The following is a 17,261-nucleotide window of genomic DNA, read 5'->3' on the forward strand; positions in this document are numbered from 1 at the left end:
GCACTGTTTCCCAGTGTTCTTGGGCTCCAGAAGGCCCTGCAGTGTGACAATGGCCCACTGACTCCATCATTTTCCCCAGGGTCACAATGGACCCTTGATTCCATGAGGTTCCCCAGTGTCACAATGGTCCCTTTGACTCCAGAAAGCCTTGCAGAGTCAGAATGGCCCCTGGATTCTGTGAGGTTCCACAAGGTCACAATGGACCCCTGATTCCATGAGATTCCACAATGTCCCACTGGTTCCCTTTGGTTCCAAACAGTTCTGTGATGTTACATTGACCCCTTGATTCCCTGACATTCCACAAAGTCCTGGGGTCCTTTTGATTCCATGAGGTTCCACAGTGTCCCGTGTTCCCTTTGGTTCCAGGAGGCCCCAGTGTATTCCAATGGCTCCTGGATTCCAGGAGATTCCACAGTGTCCTGGGGTTCCCTTGTCTCCCTGACTTTTGGAAGTGTCCCGGGTCCCTTTGTTCCCAGGAGGTTCCTTTGTTTCCATCAGGCCCTGCCACGTCCCAGACTCCCTTTGGTTCCATGAGGTGCTGCAGGGTCACAATGTCCCCTTGATTCCATGAGGTTCCACCATGTCCCAGGGTTCCTTTGGTTCCAGGGGGTTCCACAGTGACAAAACTCCCTGCTTCTTATCCTTCCAACATTTGTGGGCCCATTCTCTCCCTGCCTGGGATGGAGCCCCATTGTGTTTGTGCAGGAATGGATCCATGGCCATCCTGCCACTGCCCCAATTGAATGCTGCACAAACGTCACTGCAGGCCCGACCCTGGATGCAGGAACAGTCTGGGAACTCCAGGCCTGCTGACATTCAGCAGAGCCAGTCGGGGTCCCAAAGAGCACAAGTGATTGACTGCAACCCCTGCAGGTCTCTGGCATTGCTGGGGACAAAGGCAGGAACTGCCAGGAGCTCTGCAGAGCCCTGACAGTGCCACTGCAATCCCAAGCTGCATTGCCCGGGGCAACCCTCAGCACAGCCAAGGCCACAACCCTTCCTGAAAGGTGTCCCTTCTGGGCAGGGCCAGGGGGACAAACCCCTCCCTCTGTCCCTGCACATGTTGTGTCCAATTCTCATCCCCACTTAGGGGCAAAGTCAGGCTACATTGGGTGTTTAGCTTTGCATTTGCTTCACTCTTTTGTGCTTCCAACACACACACACCCCCCAGTCTGGGCAGAGTCTGGCCCCCCAAAGAACACAAGACCTGACTAGTTGTGGCTCCCACTGCAGTGGTTGGAACTTGGGCCACAATCTGTGCCAGGAGCAGAGAGGTCCCTCCCCACAGAAACTTCTTGGCAATGGAGTTCTTAAGAAAACGGGACAGGCTGTGGGGATCACTTGCAGGGCACAGCCAGGGACATGTCTTGACCAGCCTCCTGTTTAACAAGACCAGCCTTTTCAGCCTCTTTGCTCTCTCTTTTCTCATGCTTGTTCCTCCAGTGACCACTGTGATCCCATCCTTCCCCTTCCTTTCGTTCTTTCCTAGACATCCCATGACAAGTCTTGCTCAGTCCCCAAATGTGCTTTCTTGTTGCCCATCATAAGTCTCAGACCCCAAGCATGAAAACCCCACCCACATTTGTGAGGTCATCCTGGGAGGTTCTGCCATTGACCCACTTTGGTGAAGCCTTCACACAGATATTTTGGAACTCTCTTTGAATTATTTTTTTACCTTTTGGGCTTAGAAGGGTTTCTCCAAAAACATGGCAATTCATGTCCTCAAAAATGGAAATTCTTTGGAGAAGGAGTTTGGGACTGAAAGTATCCCAGAAATATTTTGCTTGGAAGAGAGCTAAAAGGTCATCTGGTCCAAGTCCCTGGATGTGGGCAGTGACATCTTTTACTAATTAAGGTTACTCACTTTCCCTGACCTTGGATGAATGCAGGGATGGGACATCCACTTCTCTAGAAACCTGTTCCAGTTCTTGCTGCCCTCATTATTAAATATTTCTTCCTATTATAAATATAAAACTCTTCTCTTTCAGTTTAAAGCTATTGACCCGTGTTCTGCCACTACAGACCTTGGTAAAACGTGTCCCTGTGATTTCCTTAGACTATGAGCACCATGAGTTCATCTGCAAACACCTTGGAGAGTACCCAGGGATCTCCCAAGAAAAGATTTGGAGGCCTCAAGCCCATGACCACTCTGTAGGGACTAAGGAGCTCTGGGCTCCATGGTGTGGAGACTGAGGACAGTGCAGGAGTAGCCAGAGAGGGCTTGAAGGGTGGATCCTTTTGTCGTAGCAGGAGACAGCAACAGAAATAAAGAAATAATGCCAAGTGCAGCTGGGGAGGTCCAGACTGGAAACAAAGAGAAAGGAGTTTCACTCTGAGAGCAATGGTGTGATGCAACACATCACCCAGAAGGAGTCTGGGTCAGCCCAAGGCTTTGTGTGTGCAGGAAGAGCCAGGGAGGACGCAGAGATGTCAGTGCAGGAAGGTGCCAGCCAGGTGGGGCAGCCGGGGGGATGACGACAGCCTGCAGGGAAAGGGGCAGGGCATGGACACCGTAGGACAGCCTGGGCTGGAGAGGAGACAGGGAGGGGGAGAAGCTGAAAGGCCCTGCCAGAGCCACCTTCTGCAGGCCTTTGGCCAGGGCTGCTGTCTGTGCCCCTGATGCCAGGAGGAGACGAGTGCCCCTTGCCCCCCTGGGGCCTCATGGGCTCCTTGTCCCTGCTCAGCAGCCTGGCAGGTGCCACCCCATGGGCCTGCCCTTGGCATTGCACATCCCACATCCCAGTGCCCCAGGAAGAGCCCTGAGGAATGAGGCAGGGACAGGATCTGCCTTCCCAGGGGATGGGGATCAGGGCTTGGTCCTCTGGATTAAGGAAACAAGTCAAGGTTTCTTCAGCATCAGAGCCACCTTTCCCTTGCTTGTCCATCCTTGTCATCACTGCAGTTTTCTGTTCCAACTGGAATCTGGGGACACTTTCTGACTCCTGTCCCTCACTGGGACCCATTAACAGTACAAGAAACTTCAGCCTTTCAAACTCATTTTGAGTTCTTGAGAAGTTGTTTGAACTTCCTCTCAGGGACTGAGTCTCATGTAAACAACATCAAACCCCCCCGAGGTTCATGAAATGCCTGGGGCTGTTGCTGTGCTGCTGAGCTGGGCCGGGCTCCTGGCACACAGGGAGCTCCTGGCAAGCAAGAAGAGCTTCAAAGAGACAGCTCTGCTGGTGAGCAGCTCCTCTGCACAGCCCAGCAGGGCTGAGGGCACTGCCAGGCCAGCTCAGGGACACCAGCAGGGCACAGACAGAGCTTCAAGGGGCTCAGCACTGGCAGGATGGCTGAGAGCTCCCTGCAGGAGGAACCTTGGCAGGGCTGCACATGGTGAGTCTGTGGCTGCAGGGCAGTGCAGGGGCAGCTCCTGGAGGCATCTCCTAAAGCTGGTCCAGCCCCAGCTGATGGGATGGGTGAGCAGGGGCTGTTTTGGGGCACTTTGCAGATCTGTGAAGCCAGGGGTGCAGCCAGGGGTGCCCAGGGCTGTGGGGCAGAGCAGGGTCCTGCAGCCCAGGGCGCTGTGCTGGGCAGGGACTCTGCTGCCTGCCAGGGGCAGCTCTCAGCCGGCCCGGGGAGCTGCTCCCAGGGCTGGGGCACAAGGGCTGTGGGCAAGGAGCAACCCCTGGGAGGGCAGGGAAAAGCTCTTCACCTGTTTAGAGTAGGCTGCAGGTTGTGAGGGCTGCTCAGAGCTCCAGGTCATTACAGAACATTTCTCAGAGGAGTTTTAAGAAAGCACAGCAAGTCATGGGATACCTCAAAGTGAAGGATCCTGTTCTTTCCATCTTCAAATACGTGTTTTCTAGGCAGGAAATTGGTCCTAAAAATTAATCTCACAGTTCAGGCGGAGGTACTGAAACTGCAAATCTATTCCTCCTAGAGGAGAAGAGACCAGGCAGTATCAGAAATCCCCACACCTGTGCCTTACATGTAGCTCTGGGTCACTTTTCCAGCCTCCTCAGGGTTGCTCTGACGTTGCCATCAGAGCCTGCACAGCCAGAGACTCCCCTGGGCAACACTGCATTGTTGGGCTGGAACAGAGAACATTTACCAAAGCTGCCCTTTTAAACAGTGCTGCCCTGCACTCATCAGACTGTAGGTATTTGTGTTTATTAAAAATTAATTTGCATGTGAAGTTATGTTCAGGCAGCACAAGGGAAAGCACAGGGCAGATGGGAACAGATGGAGGGACACTGCAGCTCTCCTGGCTCTGCACTGAGCTACAGAGAGCTGAGCTGTTTGTCCTCTCCTGTTTAAAGTCTTGTTACATTTTCCATCATAAAAATGAGGATTTGTACTCCTAACAAGAGCAGGTACCAGATGCAACCATCAAAAATAATGAACACAGTCAACTTTATTTAAAGGACATGCTAAGCCTTTCCACGTCTTGAGAGTGGAGACTGAACTTTGCCATTAAAGGTGGATGATGCCTGACATCCCTTGGGAGGGTTTGATGCTGTCACAGACCAGCTCCGTGTCCCCACTGGAGAAGGGGAAAACTGAGCCCTTGGCAGCACATGGGCAGAGCTCCTGTTCCTCACAGCACCCTCAGTCAGCACAAACAAGGGAAAGGAAAAGCGTTTCAGTTCAGGGGATTTTATGAGAAATAAAGTGGCTTTGCTTAGAGGAGTCTGTCTTAACTTCTCCCTGTCCTTTCCTGTTTCTCAACAGTGTCCCAGTGCTGGGAAGCAGCAAATGTGCAACAGCAGCTCCATGTCCCAGTTCCTCCTCCTGGCATTGGCAGACAGGTGGGAGCTGCAGCTCCTGCACTTCTGGCTCTTCCTGGCCATCTCCCTGGCTGCCCTCCTGGCCAACGGCCTCATCCTCAGCGCCGTAGCCTGCGACCACCACCTGCACACCCCCATGGGCTTCTTCCTGCTCAACCTCTCCCTCACAGACCTGGGCTGCATCTGCACCACTGTCCCCAAAGCCATGCACAATTCCCTCCATAACACCACAACCATCTCCTACATGGGATGTGCTGCACAGCTCTTTTTCTTTTTCTTCTTCCTTGGAGCAGAGTTTTCCCTCCTCACCATCATGTGCTACGACCGCTACGTTGCCATCTGCAAACCCCTGCACTACGGGACCCTCCTGGGCAGCAGAGCTTGTGCCCACATGGCAGCAGCTGCCTGGGCCACTGGTTTTATCAATTCTCTGCTGCACACAGCCAATACATTTTCCCTGCCCCTGTGCCAGGGCAATGCCCTGGGCCAGTTCTTCTGTGAAATCCCCCCCATCCTCAAGCTCTCCTGCTCACACTCCTATGTCAGGGAACTTGGGCTCATTGGGGTTAGTGCCTCTTTAGGACTTGGTTGTTTTGTTTTCATTGTTTTCTCCTATGTGCAGATCTTCAGGGCTGTGCTGAGGATCCCTTCTCAGCAGGGGCAGCACAAAGCCTTTTCCACGTGCCTCCCTCACCTGGCCGTGGTCTCTCTGTTTATCAGCACCTCATTCTTTGCCTACCTGAAGCCCCCCTCCATCTCCTCCCCATCCCTGGATCTGGCCCTGTCAGTTCTGTACTCAGTGGTGCCTCCAGCACTGAACCCCCTCATCTACAGCCTCAGGAACCAGGAGCTCAAGGATGCCCTGAGGAAACTGATGACTGGATGCTTCTCAGGAGTAACAACCTGCCTTATTCCTTCTGCAGAACACTCATTGTGTAACCCTTTACTGGCCTAGCCTACCTTCTAAAGCTTTTGAGAGTGGCAGCAGGGGAGTTTTCCTATATTTCTTCTTCTTTTAATGTTGTTAACACGGAAATTTATTCTTCATCCCTTACCTAATTCACTCTCTACCTCTTTGTTTTGACCCACAATTGTGTAAATGAGGAATCATTCTCTGTGTGCATTTAAACAAAATAAAAGTTCCTGCAGCAACTTCTTTGTGAAATATCCTGCCTTTGTTATTCTGTACATGAGGAATCACAGTCTCTGAGTATAATAAAGTACTGGAATTCTTTTTTCCTGATTCCCCCTCCAAGGTCTTCTCTGAAGCTGGAGGGCAGTGCCTGTGTGCAGAGGAGAAGGGGCAAAGAGTCCTGGTACAGGAGCACTGCCAGGGAGCAGTAGCTCTTGGGCTTTTCAGAGATGCTCTTTTTCCACTGCCTCCCTCTCCTTTGTGGTCCTTGCCCAAGGCCTGAGTGCTCTGGCAGCTCAGTCACTGCTGTGTCAGTCCTGTGACCATGGGCAGGGACAGGCCCTGGGCACTGCTGGCACAGAGCTGGGCTCCTTAACATCATTTCCATCAGGAAAGGGGATCCCCCTGGGCAGTTCCCGAAGACTTTGTTCTTTTTGAAAGGTTGGTGTAAAGAACAAGGCCAAGGAATAGACTCTGCAAAGTCTCATTGCTTTGCTTGTTTCCCCATTCAGTCCCTGCAGTGAGAGAAGTGACTCACTGGGGTACTTGAGGGACTGAGGGCTGGTTCAGATGTTCTGTGCTGGTGGCCAGTGGCAAAGGGTCTCCACGTCACCTGCCTGGGGCTCTGCAGCTTGTGAGGGCTCTGATGGAGGTGAGGACTTGTCTGTAGGAACTCAGGAAGTGCAGCAGAGCACAGAGGATCTGCAGGGACAGCCCGTCCCATCCAGTCAGCAGGGAATGGAGCCCTGGAGCAGAATCCTGCCCAGGGTGGAGTTACCAGAGCTCAAGTACTAAATCTGCCTGTGAACTGGTAAAGGAGAGTTCTGCAACCCCAGGGGATGCAGCAGGAACAGGGAAAGGACTCTGGCCAGTGACTCGTCTGACCCACAGTGAACTCCCCTTGTGCCTCCCCAGCTCAGGGAGGGCTGTACCAGAGCCAGGGGTGGGCTTTCCAGGAGGGTGTCCTGAAGAACTCTCCAGCCCACAGGCTGCATGGAGTGGAGCCCTGCCCTGCCCTCTGTGCCATTGGAAACAGCCCATGGTCCTGCCCAGCCTTGTTCTTGGCTACTGAGCCTTCCAGGACTATGGCAGAGGGTGGAGAGGAGTGATCCCCATCCTGCTGGGTCTGCTCCCCACCCTGACCAGCATGGCCAGTGCAGGCTCAGCCCAGGGTGCCACAGCCCCTCCCTGTGCAGAGCAGCACCTCCAGCTCAGGGCCCTGCAGGGATCCCAGGCTGGGATCTGCAACTGGCCAAGGCAGCCTGGACACACTGACCTGGGCAAAGGGATGTCCCTGCAGAAGAGCAAGGCAGCATTTCTGGGCCTGCAGAGAGGAATCCCTGACACAGAGACACCTCTTTCTGCAGGCCCCCTGGGGACAGGCTGCTCTGTCCCTGGGCCAGGACTCTGGGCTGGGCTGGGCAGAGGGGCTGGCACTGAGGGGCACAGTCAGGCTGTGCTGGGCATCTCCTGGAGGTGACACCAGGGCTCCTGCAGTTTCCCTGCCCTCCATTTCCTCCTGCCATGCTGAGTGTCCAGCCCCTGAGCTGATGGGGATGCTGAGACTCCTCTCTGTGCCCCAGGAGCTGCTGTGCCCTTCAGAGGGGCTGGGGCTGTGGGGGGAGTGCCCAGAGCTCTGCAGCACCCTGGACTGTGCTGTGGGGCCAGACCAGACTGGGCTGCTCCACCAGTTGACCTCTCTAATGAAACCACTTCTAATTTTCTCCTGAAGAACCATGAGAATATGTGTTGTGTCCTGAGCACTAAACTGGAACTAGAAAGGTTTTGGTGTCAGGGATATTGAGAAGGCTGGGCAGTGTCACTGGGAGACCTCTCCCAAACCCTTGGAAAGGCCAGAGCCACCCCAGAGCTTCCTGGGGCCTTAGCAAAGACAGACATGGAACCAGTCTGCAAACAGGGCAGCAAGGAGGGTTGGCAGAGTTCCACACTGCTCAGGCTCAGCAGGGAAGGGGAGAGGGCAAGTCCTGCTGCAGCCATTGCCAGGCATGGGAAGGACAAGGCAGGGATTGCAGAACCCCTGTGGGAGGGAATAGAAGAGGATGTTGTGTGCCCAGACTTCAGCAAGGCCTTTGACATGGTCTCCTGTGGTCTCCTTAGAGCCAGACTGGTGAGAGCTGCACTGGACAAGTGAAACATGTGGTGGGTGGGAAATTGAAATTGATGAGGGTCAAAAGTCATGGCACAAATTCCTCTTGGTAGCAACTCCCAGGTGACATCCATCAGGGACCAGCCCTTGACCATTCCTATGGAACATCTTTATTATGTCTCTGGATGATGGGAGGAAATGCACTTTCCACTCCTTTGTGGATGAGGCCAAGTTGCAGCGAGTCTGTGAGAAACCTTGTCTAGTTAATGGTGACTTGTACCAAAAATGTGGTCAAGATGACTGAGTTGGATAAACTTGTTTTGCCATCAGGTGCCAGCAAGGGCCAAGACAAGGAAGAAAAAGCTCAGGGTCAGAGGAAGGGCAATTCAAAAGGGGAGAAAAAGACCAAATGCAACCAAACCAAACCCAACCAAACACAGAATGACAGAATATGCTGAGCTGGAAGGGACCCACAAGGATCATCCAGTCCAACCCAACTCTTCCATTGCCATCTCCCCCACCCCAGCAGGCTCTGGAGCAAAGCACAGCTGAGGTCCAGCCCAGCTCTGCTCTGACAGAAAGAACCTGCAGTCAGGGAGAGGAACAGGACAAAGTCTTGTTTAACCAGCCTGAGGAATAATGGGATCAATGACCTCCTGTATTCCTGGGCACTTGAATGACCCTGTGCATCAGGTTTGGTAGCAGTGAGGGGGCTGCAGGTTTCCCTTGGGGAAGAGGAGATCTCTGTGTCAGAGAGAGCCAGTTTCAGGTAACTCCAAAATGGACCAGCCAGTGCCCAAAGCTGAGCCAAAAAGCAATTCCAGAGGCACCTCAGTGATAACCCTTTGGAGAAAGGATAAAATCCAGGGTGCTGGAACCCAGAGAGGAGTGAGAGAAATGTGGGAGAAACAACTCTGCAGGCATGAAGGTGGGCAGAGAAGGAGGAGGAGTGAGAGAGAGCTTTGGTGGGCACCTGGCAGCCAGAACCAACCCCCAGCCCTGAGAGCCACAGCTGAGCCCAGCACAAAAGCTCCTTTAGGTCTGGAGGTTCTTTGCAGCAGCTTTTTAGCAGAGCTGCCAGATGGGCCATCAAAGGGGATGTTCAGCTGGGTCTGAAACCTGTGTCAGCCTTGTCAGCCTTGGCTCTGTAGGAAAGAACTATAGAATCCTAAATAGTTTGAGTCAGATGGGACCTTTATAGGTCATGTAGTCCAACCCCCTGCAATGAACAGGGACACATTCAACTAGATCAGGTTGCTCACAGCATTTCTAACCTGGCCTTGAATGTTTCCAAGGGTGGGGCATCTATGACCTCTCTGGGCAACCTGTGCCAGTGTTTCATCACCTTCAGTGTAAAAAATTTCTTCCTTATATCTAGTTCCAATCTGCTCTTTTTCAGTTGAAAACCATTATCACTTGTCTTATTACAACTAAGTCTGTCCCCATCCTTCTTATAGGTGTGATCTCAGGAGCTCCTGACAAGCCTTGACCAAACCAGCTGAGCAATGAAGAGCCCCTGGACTGGACCAGGGCTGTGGGGAAGTGTCCCTGGACTGGACCAGGTGCTCCTGGACGATACAGGTGGGAACAATCTGGAGTGGAACAGTTTGGGAACACAGGATAATCAGTCATCCCCTGAAAGCCTTGGAACATTCCCTGCCTGAATTGTGACCCGAACGGAACAGTTTGGATACAATTCCCAAATAGTTTGGAAACTCCAGTCATTCCTGACCCCAGGATAGAATTTCAGCAGATAACTAAAGCCAGTCCCCTTGTGAGCCCACACCCAGCAGGGCTGAGGGAGGCCCTGGCAGCTCCCCAGCACCTCCCTCTCAGTGGGACACCTCTGGCAGCCTCTCCCAGCTCGGGAACCCTCCAGTTTGCAACACTCCAAAGAGCGGCGCTGATGCCCAGGACAATTCTGATCCCCTCAACAAACACTCCTCCAGCTGGGACCCTTGTCTGGTGGGAAACACAAAGGGATTGGTGGGAGTGTTTCCCTGACAACAGGAGAATTTGGGAGAGGGACCTTTCCACACCCAACTATTGATGTGTCCACACATCTCTGCCTGGGTGTGGGTGTGAATTGACTGTGGTGGAAATGTTGTTGTGAATCTGTAATTCGTTCAGTGTTAAAATTGTGGCACATGCTATTGAATCACTTGATAACTGTTAAACAGGTCAATAATTAAATGATACTAAACTCTTTTGCCCCCTTATCTTTGTGTCTAAATCCTTTGCCCCCTGACCCTCTTGCATCCCAAGGATCTGTGGAAATCATTCCCTTTCGTAAAAAAAAATCATTTTTCCTGACGTCCACTTTAAAATCTTCCTCCTTAGCTAAACTACAAAATAACTCCAATTAGTTGTTGACGTCTTGAAGACAATTAAAGAAAGAAAAAGAATTTGTTTTTCAGTGTTTTAATGGGTCCCACAATGTGTTTGGAGCTGCATCAGCTGTCAGTCCAAGATGGGCCATGTCAGAACTGGTGTGGCTGGGAGGTGAGGAGCAAGGTTGATCATCCAGGGTCAGTGTGGATCTCCTGAGGAGACACTCAGCATCAAGATCACTTGGAGAACACCTCTATCACCTCTTCTCTGAACTAGAAAGTATCCATTATTGAATAAAAAAAAAAGTACAAACTTCGAAGACTTGTTTTGAAATTGCCTTGAAGACAATTAAAGGAAGACAAAGAGATCCTGAGGGATTTCTGCATTTTAATGAGCCCCACAGTGTGTTTGCAGCCCAGTCCATGACCCTGAGGTACTGAGAGAAGATTGAAGCAGCTGCTGAAGAAGTCAGAAGCCAAACTGCAAGTGCCTTGAAGCATTGCTGGGCCCCACTGAGGGCAGGCACTGCCAAAGCCTCCCCAGGGACTCCTTGGAGCAGCTCCTTGGAGGCCAGGAGTGCAGGCAGACAAAGGCTCTGGGCAGGCCCCTGCAATGCTGAGCAAAGCCTGCCTTGGTTTTGTGGAGCACAAAGGCCAAGGCCTGAGCCCCAGGCCCTGGCCCAGCAGATCCTGTCCCTCCCGGCTGGCTCAGGGCTGTTTGGGGGGCACTGGGATGGGAGGGGGAGGAACAACAAAGGCCCAAAACTGGGCAACCCCTGCCAGGCTGCTGAGGGAGGGGCGAGGCAGAACCCAAGTGCAGAACCTGCCAGGAAAGTGGCTTGTGGTGGCCTGAGTGGCAGAGGCAGCTGCCAGAGGCAAGGGGACAAAGGCCTGGGTGCCTTTGGGCCTTGCAGCCCTGCCAGAGCCCTTGGCCATCTCTCCTGCAGGCTGTCCTGCCCTGGCCCTGCTGCTGCTCTGGCCTTGCAGGCTGCACACACCCCTCCTGCTTTCCCACCCCCTCCCAGCAGCATTTCTAGACCCTCCCTGATGGCTCTGCACCAGCTCTGGCTGTTGCCATGTGCACTTGGCCTTCTTACCTTGGATCCTGAGCCCCTGTGCCACAGGACATCCCTGCCAGAGCTCAGGCCCTTCTCCTGGGGGTCACTGCAGAGCTGAGCAGATCCAGGTCACCTCCCATTCCTCTGCCAACCCCCTGGGCCTGCTCTGGGCCCTCCAGGTCCTTGCCCTGCTCCCAAGGGCTGTGGGGGTGCTGAATGGTCAGGGCTTGGGGTTTAGAGCTCAGGGTGGGGATTAGGCAGAACTTTGGGAGGTTTGTCGTTCTGCTGGCAGTGTCTGGTTCCTGATTAGGGGAAGAGATTTTTGGGCTGGGTTAGGATTAAAGTTTGGCTTTTTATACTGGTTATGCAGGTTTGGGAATGGGGTGGGCATTAGTGGACAAATAAGAGTCTGGAGTTCTGGATTTGGGTTTTGCCTTTGAGGACAGGTTGAGGTTGCGATTAGAGCAGTGGATTCCTTTCAATGGGTGGGGCAGCACTTTTAGATTGGGGTTTCAGGTTAGAAACAGTGGAAAAGTCCATCAGGAGTGTTTACACAGTGTTTCAGCACCCTCAGCATTACCTAAAGTTGTTTTTACCTCATCAAAATCTTTCCTCTCTGTTGGACAAGCCCCTCTTTCCTTCCCCAAATAGCCAATCCTTTTTGTCTCAGTTCCTCCTAATCTCCCCCAAACTTTCATCTGGGTGGGCTCAACTTTGAGATGACACTGTGCAACCTCATGGAATCAAGGGGCCATTGTGGCACTGCAGGGCCTCATGGAAACCAAGGAACACAGGGACACTGTAAAATCTTGTGGAACCAGGGGACCATTTAACATTTGGGGCCTCATGGAACAAAAGGAACCCTGAAACCTTTTGGAACCTCATGGAACCAGGAGGCCATTGTGTCACTGTGGAGCCTCATGGAAACAAGGAAACCCTGGGACACTGTGGAACCTCATAAAATCAAGGGGCCACTGTGGCACTACAGGGCCTTTTTGGAGCCAAATGGACCTTGGGACAGTGGGGAACCCTATGGGATCAAGGGACCATTGTGACACTGGGGAAACTCGTGGAAAAATGGAACTTATGGACACTGTACAACTTCATGGGATCAAGGGGTCATTGTGACACTGAGGACACCTCATGGACTGAAGGGACCACCATGACACTACAGGGCATTCTGGAGCCAAAGGAACCTGGGGACACTGTGCAGCCTCATGGAATCAAGGGGCCATTTTGATACTGCAGGGCCTCATGGAAAAAAGAGAAAACCCAGGCTTGTCCAGGTCCTGAGGGTGATTCAGAAGGGAGGCAGCAGTGATTTCTCCCTACAGACCCACCACTCCAGTGGTCTCTCCCGGCAGTCCATGGGTGTCCTGAGCATTTTCCCCGGTGCCTCCCTGCCCTGAAGGTTTGTGGCCATCAGGCTGGAGCTGAGGGGGTTGGGCAGGTGCCTGAGGAGGGGGGAGAACAAGGGCTGTGTCCAACTGTGCCAGGAGGGCTGTGCTGGGCAAGGATGAGGAGGCTGCAGAAAACAGTGGCACTGGGGAGGGGAGAGGAGCAGCTGGAGAGACCTTGTGCCTGCCCACGCTGGGCAGGAGCTGCCCCAGGATGGCAGCTCTGAAGCACTCCCAGGATGTCCCTGGGAACAGGAGGGGAAGACTGGATCTGAAAATGGAACCAGAAAGCAGAGAGCAGGAGTGTCATGGGGACACTGCAGGAGAGTTGCAGCCCTGGAGCAAGGTCACAGAAGAAGTGACCCAGTCCATGCAGTGGCCTCAGAAGATCCCACAGCATCCTGGAGATGCTGGAAGGGAGCCCAGCTCTGCTTCACAAGTTGCCAGGGCCTGTCCCTGCCTGTGCTCCAAGGGCTTCCACCCCCCAGGACTGTGCTCAGAGAGCACTCAGGCCTTACCCCGAGAAAGGGGCTCAGGAGGACAGTGTGGAAGTGGCAAGAGAGCAGCTCTGCAAAGACCAAGCACTGCTGCTCCCTGGCAGTGCTGCTGGGCTGGGATTATTGTCCCCTTCCCGTTTGCAAATACCCCCTGTCCTGCAGTGTGCTGTCCTTTGGGAACATCTGAGAAGAAGGGCCTTGGACAAAGAAGGCACTGCAGGGTCCTTTATTTTGTTTAAATACTTAGAGAGCACAATTCATCATTTATACATCTCTGGGTCAAATTCAATGGGTAGACAGTAAATTAAAAGGCAGATGCATAATAATATTTCATTGCACAGAAAATATTACTGCAAGAAGAACCCGATGACCTCCACGAAAAATGTGAACAGGAAGGCTGGGCCATTAAGGAGTCCCATTCTGAATGCTACACACCAGAAAACTGGAACTTTATTGCTCCTGAAAAGCATCCAGTCATCATTTTTCTTATGGCATCCTTGAGCTCCTGGTTCCTCAGGCTGTAGATGAGGGGGTTCAGTGCTGGAGGCACCACTGAGTACAGAACTGATAGTGCCAGATCCAGGGATGGGGAGGAGATGGAGGGGGGCTTCAGGTGGGCAAATGCTGCGGTGCTGACAAACAGAGAGACCACAGCCAGGTGTGGGAGGCACGTGGAAAAGGCTTTGTGCCGTCCCTGCTCAGAGGGGATCCTCAGCACAGCCCTGAAGATCTGCAGATAGGAGAAAACAATGAAAACAAAACAACCAAGTGCTAAACAACCACTAACCCCAATGAGCCCAAGTTCCCTGACATAGGAGTGTGAGCAGGAGAGCTTGAGGATGGGGGGATTTCACAGAAGAACTGGCCCAGGGCATTGCCCTGGCACAGGGGCAGGGAAAATGTATTGGCTGTGTGCAGCAGTGAATAGAGAAAGCCAGTGGCCCAGGCAGCTGCTGCCATGTGGGCACAAGCTCTGCTGCCCAGGAGGGTCCCGTAGTGCAGGGGTTTGCAGATGGCAACGTAGCGGTCGTAGCACATGGTGGTGAGGAGACAATACTCTGTTCCAAGGAAGAAGACAAGCAGAAAGACCTGGGCAGCACATCCTATGTAGGAGATGGTTGTGGTGTTATGGAGGGAATTGTGCATGGCTTTGGGGACAGTGGTGCAGATGCAGCCCAGGTCTGTGAGGGAGAGGTTGAGCAGGAAGAAGCCCATGGGGGTGTGCAGGTGGTGGTCACAGGCTACGGCGCTGAGGATGAGGCCGTTGGCCAGGAGGGCAGCCAGGGAGATGGCCAGGAAGAGCCAGAAGTGCAGGAGCTGCAGCTCCCACCTGTCTGCCAATGCCAGGAGGAGGAACTGGGTGAGAGAAGTGCTGTTGGACATTTGCTGCCTCTGGACATGGGGACCTGTTAAAGGAGGAAAGGACAGTGACTGTGCAGGGCAGACTTCTCTGGGAAAAGCCAAAGCCCTTTCTCAGAGGCCCATCCCTGTTCCTCAACACCTCCCGCTTGACCATGTCCAGGTGTCCTTCCTTCCCCGTGGTCGCTGGAGCCCTGATTGCTGCTGGCCAAGTGCTCTGTGAGCAGCAGGACCTCGGCCTGCAGGACACTGGGCAGTCAGCCCTGCTCCCCCCAGTCAGGGCACGGGAACAGGGAGGGCAGGGCCAGTCCTGGGGGGTGAACTTTGACAAAGAATCTGCTCCTAAGGCAGAGCAGCTTGTCAGCAACAGCACTGCCAGGGTGCAGGAAGGGGATGGCAGAAGGCAGAGGGAGAGATTCTGCTGCACTGCGGGAGAACAGAGAGGCCTGTGAGGCAGGAGGATTGTCTGAGGCCTCGTGCAGAGTGAGGGGAGCTGCTCTGTCCCTCTGTCCTGTGCCAGCTGCCCTGCACTGGCACCTTTCTGAGACACAGTCCAAAGTTACACTCCTGTGTTCCCCTGGAGAGCAGAGAGACCCACGGCAGAGAAATGGGCTCCCCTCTTTCCCAAAGTCAGGCAGAGTCGGCTCATTCCCAGCCTGCCAGAGCCCCCCGGGACACAGAGAGCTGGGACACCTCCTTGCTGTGCTCAGCCCTGCACAGGAGGAGCCCCAGGGGCTGGGCCTGACTCTGCAGCTCAACCTGCCATTCCCAGAGAGCCTGTCAGCAATAGCAGGAACACCTGAGCAAGGCAAGGAGAGAGACATCCGGGCCCTGAGGAAAGGCTTTCCCTTCCCAGCCCTGCACAGCCCCTCCCAGACAGCCCCAGGGCAGGACAGTCCCCTCAGGCCCTGCTCAGCAGCAAATGGGCCCAGGGCAGCAGAGATGCTTCTGCTCTAACCTGCACAGCTGAGATTCCATTCCCACCAAGCTGAGCCAGGCAAATGTGCAAGCACAGATTCAGGAAAGCAGAGACTCAAGTACAAAAGCCCTGCCCCTGATGTGCTAAGGAAATGTCCCCTCTGAAATTACCTGGCTACAGACTGGAGCTGTGAGAAGCCCTGATGCATCATGTAAAACACTCTCCAAAGCAGCAGGACCCTGCTCCACCATGACTTCCCCCTTCCACACACAGCTTCTCCCCACAGCACCATCCGTAGCTCCCTGGGCAGGCTGAGGGTTGATCCTGCAGGCAAAGAGTTCCTTCCCTGCAACACAGAGCCCTGGGCTGCAGGACCCTGCTCTGCAGGACAGCCTTGGGCACCCCTGGCTGCACCCCCCTTCACACCCTTCAGCTGTCCCTGGAAGGAGCCTCCTGCCCTGTCCCTCTGATGGTGCCACAGGGAAGCCCTGCCCTGGAGCTCCTCCTGCTCCTCTGCAACAGAGAAACTGTGGGAGTCCTCCTAAAAGATCCTCCAGGCTGTGGGATGTGCCAGCTTTGGGAGATTCCTCCAGGCACACAAGCAATACTGTCCTCCCTGCATAGACTTACCATGGAGAGGCTGTGAAAACCTCTCCCACACTGAAGGTTCAGCTCAATGTCTTTGCAATCTTGATTCCCTTGAACCTTTTCCTGCCTCACTCCCTTCCCCTCAGTGCCTGCAGGCAGTGCCCTCAGCCCTGCTGGGCTGTGCAGAGGAGCTGCTCACCAGCAGAGTTGTCTCTTTGAAGCTCTTCTTGCTTGCCAGGAGCTCCCTGTGTGCCAGGAGCCCAGCCCAGCTCAGCAGCAGAGCAACAGCCCCAGGCATTTCATGACCCTCAGGGGGGTTGATGTTGTTTACATGAGACTCAGTCCCTGAGAGGAAGTTCAAACAACTTTTCAAGAAGTCAAAGTGAGATTGAAACACTCAAGTTTCTTGTAGTGCTAATGAGTCTCACTGAGGGACACAACTGAGAACTTGTGCCCAGGTTCCAGTTACAGCAGAAAACTGCAGACAGTGATGCCAAGGATGGACAAGCAAGGGAAAGGTGGCTCTGATGCTGAAGAAACCTTGACTTGTTTCCTTAATCCAAGGGGCCAAGCCCTGACCCCCAGCCCCTGGGAAGGCAGATCCTGTCCCTGCCTCATTCCTCAGGGCTCTTCCTGGGGCACTGGGATGTGGGATGTGCAATGCCAAGGGCAGGCCCATGGGGTGGCACCTGCCAGGCTGCTGAGCAGGGACAAGGAGGCCCTGAGGCCCCAGGGCTGCAAGGGGCACTCCCCTCCTCCTGGCATCAGGGGCACAGACAGCAGCCATGGCCAAAGGCCTGCAGAAGGTGGCTCTGTCAGGGCCTTTCAGCTTCTCCCCCTCCCTGTCTCCTCTCCAGCCCAGGCTGTCCTACGGTGTCCATGCCCTGCCCCTTTCCCTGCAGGCTGTCGTCATCCCCCCGGCTGCCCCACCTGGCTGGCACCTTCCTGCACTGACATCTCTGCGTCCTCCCTGGCTCTTCCTGCACACACAAAGCCTTGGCCTCATCCAGACTCCTCCTGGGTGATGTGTTGCATCACACCATTGCCCTCAGAGTGAAACTTCTTTCTCTTTGTTTCCAGCCTGGACCTCCCCAGCTGCACTTGGCATTATTTCTTTATTTCTCATGCTGTCTCCTGCTATGAC

General features: G+C 53.9%; 1 protein-coding gene, 1 long non-coding RNA gene and 1 pseudogene across 2 annotated transcripts in view; 2 read left to right on the forward strand and 1 right to left on the reverse strand.

Annotated features, from left to right (window-relative positions):
• Nucleotides 1–17,261, forward strand: part of LOC135405718 (uncharacterized) — a 239,892-nt gene that overhangs the window by 169,856 nt on the left and 52,775 nt on the right. The window lies entirely within an intron of this gene.
• LOC135406343 (olfactory receptor 14J1-like) lies at nt 4,737–5,685 on the forward strand. The gene has a single exon (XM_064640752.1). It carries the CDS (start codon nt 4,867–4,869, stop codon nt 5,683–5,685), a length of 819 nt encoding a protein of 272 aa, XP_064496822.1. The 5' UTR covers nt 4,737–4,866.
• LOC135406345 (olfactory receptor 14C36-like) lies at nt 13,626–14,397 on the reverse strand (annotated as a pseudogene).

The sequence above is a fragment of the Pseudopipra pipra genome, chromosome W (assembly GCF_036250125.1).
Source record: "Pseudopipra pipra isolate bDixPip1 chromosome W, bDixPip1.hap1, whole genome shotgun sequence".
Taxonomy (NCBI): domain Eukaryota; kingdom Metazoa; phylum Chordata; class Aves; order Passeriformes; family Pipridae; genus Pseudopipra; species Pseudopipra pipra.

Bases quoted from the DNA above. Each gene is read 5' to 3' on its own strand.
- LOC135406343 (XM_064640752.1), top strand. From the start codon at position 4,867: ATGGGCTTCTTCCTGCTCAACCTCTCCCTCACAGACCTGGGCTGCATC.